The sequence below is a fragment of the Lagopus leucura genome, unplaced genomic scaffold (assembly GCF_019238085.1).
Source record: "Lagopus leucura isolate 7727_CA_CO unplaced genomic scaffold, USGS_WTPT01 Super-Scaffold_100033, whole genome shotgun sequence".
NCBI lineage: Eukaryota > Metazoa > Chordata > Aves > Galliformes > Phasianidae > Lagopus > Lagopus leucura.
In genome coordinates this window covers 5585697-5591635 of record NW_024962282.1, presented here as the reverse complement: position 1 = coordinate 5591635, position 5939 = coordinate 5585697, and the positions used below count along the sequence as shown (strand labels likewise).

The 5939-nt window shown below is 44.5% G+C and overlaps 1 protein-coding gene across 1 annotated transcript in view; it reads left to right on the top strand.

Annotated features, from left to right (window-relative positions):
* The first annotated feature begins 4763 nt into the window (after window positions 1–4763).
* Window positions 4764–5939, top strand: part of LOC122185769 (olfactory receptor 14A16) — a 1388-nt gene continuing 212 nt past the window's right edge. The window contains 3 exon segments of the mRNA XM_042881846.1: window positions 4764–5210; window positions 5212–5282; window positions 5284–5408. Of these exon segments, the coding sequence (XP_042737780.1) occupies window positions 4830–5210; window positions 5212–5282; window positions 5284–5408 (577 nt within the window). The 5' untranslated portion in view covers window positions 4764–4829.

The following is a 5939-nucleotide window of genomic DNA, read 5'->3' as shown; positions in this document are numbered from 1 at the left end:
ACACACTGGACACAATGAGAGACACTTGGGCTGGTAAGCAGGTGGATGTGTGCCCAGGTTGAGTGACTTCCCTTGTCAACAGTGCTTTCAGTCTGAGTTTTTGTTTGGCTTTCTGAAGCCATCGAGAAAATTCAAGTCTTGGTCTTCTATTACACCTTATGTCATGAGGCTGCAGAGCAAACCCCATGAATTTTAAGACTACTTGACCTGTTTGTTTGTGGCAATTGTGAGGCCCGAATCTGCTCCAAAATGTATACTGTCACATTTCAACTATCTTACTGTGGAAGTTCTTTTTAAATGTAAGTCCACCCGTTCAACAGACTGTCAGTGATGGACATCTAAGTTCAGCATGGGATTGTCAAGTTTTGTCTCCAGGTGTTTAATGTATTTCTCATGTAAAAGAATGGTTTCTACTGGGAGGCAGAAGTGAAGAACTGTGCAAAACAGGCACGTGAAGCTGGTAACTATAAGGGAATGACTGAAAATTCCTGAATGATGATAATGATGCCAAGAGAACCAGTGCTGAATTTTAGTTGTGTCTTTGAACTGCAATCTTGAAACATTTCCTACTTAAAACAAACAAACAAACTCCACATTTCTTCCAGAGGAAATGTCTCATTGCTAAGAGGAAACACAAAACAAATTACTACATCTATTAGAAATAATCACTCTGATTTTTGTCAAGTCAAGTGTAAATTCCATTCAGTTTTCTGTAGCCTGTGACCCAAGGCAAACTATTTAATATCATTAAATAGTTTATCTCTCTGGGAAACTACTTGGGATGATTTTAATAAGGCCTCAGTAGATGCAGTTATAAAATTGGTGTCTGGCAAATAGCTGTGATGCAGCTTAGCACATGAGTTTAAGTGTGCTTAAATTGGCTCCACTGCACATCAGAGCCCCAAGCTTTCTCTCCTTGGAATTAGCAGCTAATAATGCCCAGCTGTAAGCTCCTAACATAGGGGACAGTGAGACACTGCCTCAAAGGAAAAATGTCCTGTGGAAACTAGAGGGATCTCCACAACGCCTTAGTTAAATCCAAGAAAAGTGAAGAGATTCTTGTCTAATCCTTTTTATTGGAAAGCTACAGGTCAAGCAGTGCTAGCTTCACGTCACTGTTCAGAGCTGGTTCCAAAGCTGTTTAGACTTCATTATTATTTAGACAAATAGCTCTCAAATTTCCTAACCCGGGAATTGCTTTTGGGGGAAGATAAGGCCAATTCAGAACTGTCCCAGGGCTCCTGTTCTGCAGAGCCCTGGTGGCCATTCCTTATTCCCAGATCCTGGCAAACACAGGTCAATATTTTGGAATTCCTAATTCTGAATTTTATAAGAGAGAACGTCGTTGAGAGTGTAACATTGCACATGAATAAGATTCACAATAACAAGTTTCTACTGTACTGTGTATAACCAACAGTAAAACCAACAGCTTGCATGTACGAGATCGTGACATCTGAGGGATTTCCACCACCCACTTATTTCCAGACTGCTTTCAGGCGTTACAAGGTGAGGAAAACTACTTGGGAAACTGGAATTTTACCTCGAGGCTGAGTTATACCTTCTCTACAAGCAACATTTCAAGTACAGGCACTGGGACTTGAGTCCTATTTTTTTTTATTGCCTGAGCAACGTTTCAGAATTGCTGCAATTACTGCACAAAATATTTCATTGGCCAGTGTATGCAGAGTCTTATAAAGCACTTGTGTACAATTCCCTAGGCCTTGGGAAGCATATCATTACTGAAACTGATTTCAATAATTGCATGACACACACAGCTGAGGAAGCTGATAGTAAGCAGTGATGTTCAGAGGAGTTTGAAAACTGCATTTCCACATGGTACACGAGAGCGGCACGTATGCATCACAGGCATTACATCCTGGAGTTGGTAGCATCATATTTGCAAACAGAGAATGTCTGTGGCCTCATGCCAACAGCATCACAAGTGATCTCACTAAACAGAAAACAGGACATGCTGTCCTGTGCTTCTACTTACAGTAGTGCAGCTAAGAGCATCCCTGCAGTGGGCTCAGGGACACACCTGGGGACCAGACGTGGAGAGAGCGAGCTGCTCTCACTGGCACTGCACGACTGCCACCTCGACGGGCCAATGCATCCTACCCTTACAAGCTTCAGACAGGATGCAGACCTCTCCTTGAAGGTGCCTGTATGTGCACACATTCCTTGTAAGGCAGCTGCCTTTCCACGGGTAGCAGGCAGCCACGGGTGGTTCTGGTGCCTGGCACCGAGCAGAACGTCAGACATAGCCGTTAAAAGCATTGCACTTGTTCTGCCACTCACAAGGTCTCACGCAACACACACACGCACACACACTTCCTGCTGCCCAGCTCGGCTCTAGGATTCCTACACTACATTGCGTCGTGGTTAAGCATTCATTTACAGCTCCCTGCAGCACAAATTCGGCGTGCAGCATCGCCCTCCAGTGGCTCTTCAGCGGCAGAAGGGGTGACTGTCGAGCTTTCAGTCAGAGAAAGGGGCGTTGCATCAATTTAGGAGGCTGCACTTGCAGTTCCTCCCATAGGTGTGGATGCAATAGCTCTCTGTTGTACGGTGGAGTCCTGGCAGCAGTGCACGGAGGAAAAACTAGACCAACTGCGTTTATTCCTGCTGAAGATCTGTAAACCATTGCAGGACAGACATGTAGTTTGCGAATCTTGTTCAGCAGAGGAGCTGCTGCCAAATTTCTTCTTACCATATTATGTGTAGGTGAGATTTCAGGCACCAGAACGAGAGAAGAGCATTCCCCACAGATACACCCCAGCACATATTTATAAAGCCTTATTGACAAAGAGACAGTCTTGCATCCAGCCTAGCAATTTTGCCAGTGCTTGCCCGTCTTTAAAGGACTCTTCCAACACAAACCAATCTGTATGAATATCCTTTTGCTGCTATGTTTGAACTCATTACTTACTTAGAGCTCCAGTTAAACCATTTTTTCCTGTCACATAGGCATGCTAATTGGATGTAGAAAGCAGAAATATGACAGTCAGATTTCTTGGGAATACAGACCACTGTATATGACCAGTAATTATTTGCTTGCAGTGAGTTTTTGTGTTGTTTCCACTGTACTTCACCTGAATAACTTCCCAAGTGATGCTGTGATTTAAAGCACCACATGCTTTTTATTTCTGCTTAAGTGTTTGCTAGTGTATGTTAAGGCCTGATTTTGGTCCCTTTCAAGAAGGAAGGAAGCTTCTATACGACTGAGAACAGATGAGCCAAAAGGAGTTATTTGTCACTTGTTTTACTATGTTTCTCAGTGTCTCATATGAATGGAATTCATGATGATATTCACACCACTGTGTTCCAGTTACCAGTGAAGAGGTGCTGCGTGTTAATTTATCTCATCTGGAATTACCATATAAATTACTACCATGAGTTACGTTTAGTGTAGCAAGTGACACATCTTCCTAGATTCCTTTGGGTTGTAAGAAAGAGAAACAACATCCATCTGGATCCTAGAAGTGCACCCACTGATCACCAGGGATTTACTTTCTCTCCGATAGCATCACTCACCTAAAAATTAGGTCTTTAGTTTTTTGGTTTTTTTTAGAACTGTTCCATTAGGTACACACAACAAGCAAAAGTGGTTCAATTTGGAACTGCAAAACACAAAAAAAAAAAAAAAAAAAAAAAAATGGTTTAGAAGGAAAATGAAGTTTTGACTCAGTAACTTTAGTTTCAGTGCTAGAAAAATTTCTCCGTATGAGCATATAGCAGCCCATTGCCTTTTCTCCTTATGTTTTGTATCATGTATATTAACTTTCCACATGGGAAGGATGCAGTGCTGCTGAGTGTTCCATGCAGACCTTTTACCCTCCAGACAGGAAAAGCCCAGTGCTCTCAGTCTCTTCTGAAATACAAGTTTTCTAGCCTTAACAATCTTGGTGACTCTCCATACAACTGCATCCAGTTGATGAATTTCTCCCTTACTACCCAGCACAGTTTCTGTCATGACAGAAGGTCTGGAAGCATCTTGTCATCCTCTACTCTCAAAGCTGCGTGATCCAGAGCCAGAGCTCTTGTAGACCATTTCTTAGGATTTTTGCAGTGTCCAAGAGCCCTCGTGGGTCAGCTTCCTTGTCTTGCCCTCAGAGAAGCTTGTCTGATCTTTTTCTTATTTTCTTCCTCTGGCAATCTCTATGAACAGAGGCAGCAATGACCAACAGAAGTGCCATCATTGAGTTCTTCCTCCTGGCATTTACAGACACAAGGGAGCTGCAGCTCCTCAACTTCTAGTTCTTCCTGGACATCCACCTGGCTGCCCTCCTGAGCAACAGCCTTTGTCGCAGCCACAGCCTGCAACCACTGCCTGCACACTCCCATGTACTTCCTCCTTATCCTCAACATGGGCTGCATCTCTGATGTTGCTCTCAAAATCATAAGCAACTCCTTTTTGGACACATAGAGAAAGACAGTGGCAAATACAGTTTAAGAAATACAGAAATACAGGCAAAAACCAGTTTAAGATCACCTAAGCAAGGTAGAGGTCACAATCTGGTAATAAAGAAGGAATTGCTTACCCCTTTTCAAGGACTGAGGTTCACCAAACACTCCAAAGGAGATAATCTCCTTCCCTTGCCATGGCCAACCCTTAAATAAGGTTAGGGAGGAGACAGGCTTCTCCCCTTGTTACACCAGTGAATTGCTTCCACCTGTGCTCCCTGGGATGGCTATGCCCCTTCATCATGCACTCCATCACTGATTCTGCCTGTGACTTAACAGTTCCCATACAGGACAGCAGGGTCATTTCCTATGAAGGATGCACTGCCCAAGTCTTATTCAGTGCAGAGGATTCCCTTCTCACCATTATGGCCTAGGACTGCTATGTTGCTATCTGCAAATCCCTGCACTACAGCACGCTCCTGGACAGCAGAGCTTGTGCTGCCATGGCAGAAGCTGCCTGGTGCTCGGTGTTTCTCAATGCCACGTTGCACACTGCTCATGTAAGTTAGCACTCCATCTGCCAAGGCAATGCTCTGGGCCAGTTCTTCTGTGAAATCCTCCAGATCTTCAAGCTCTCCTGAACAGACGCTTAACTCAGGGAAGTGTGGCTTCTTATTTTTACTGCCTCTTCAGCATTTGGGTATTTTGTTTTCATTGTGGTGTCTTATGTGCAGATCTCAAGGATTGTGTCAAGGATGCCCTTTCAGCAGGGACAGCACAAAGCCTTTTCCATGTATCTCCCTCACCTTGGCTGTTGTCTCCCTTTCTGTTGTCACTGACATGATTGCTTGCCCAAAGCCCAAAGCCTCTATCTCTTCTTCTGGACCTGGTCTTGGCAGTTCTGTACTCACTGTTGCCTCCAGCACTGAACCCTCTCATCTACAGCATGAGGAACCAGGAGCTCAAGGTTGTAGTGTGGAAACTACATGGAAAGCATCAACAAGGTACTCAACAAACTTATGCAACAGGGTGTAACAGAAAATGTTACGAACATTTTTCTTTGATTTTTGTCTATATTATTTCTCTTCTCATACAAGCGGAACACTGCAGTCGAGGGCTACGAGATTTTTAGAAAAGGTGCCAGTCTGGGGGGAATTGGGACTGACAGAAACCCCACACGCTGTGGGTTCTGTCTCATCTGAGGTCACTGAGCCAATGCCTCTCCATCCACACATCTTCCCATACAGCTGTTGGTGCCAGAAGCTGAAAGAGGCCCAGGACTCAGGGTGTGCTACAGTCTGTTTGTAGGCTGGATCCTACTGGGGACAGCGTGCCCAAATTGGACCCATGGGAGCTTCTCTCATGCCACTTACATCCATGAGAGATAACATTTCCATGGCCCTTGCTAAGTAACAGGCCTCACCTTAGCATGGGGGTGCACCATTTCCCTCCTACAAGCTTGCACATCCCTTCTGCAGGAGCGCTGTAGGATGCCTGAACGGCAGGGGGCAAAGAGCCATCAGGGCCCCATCCAA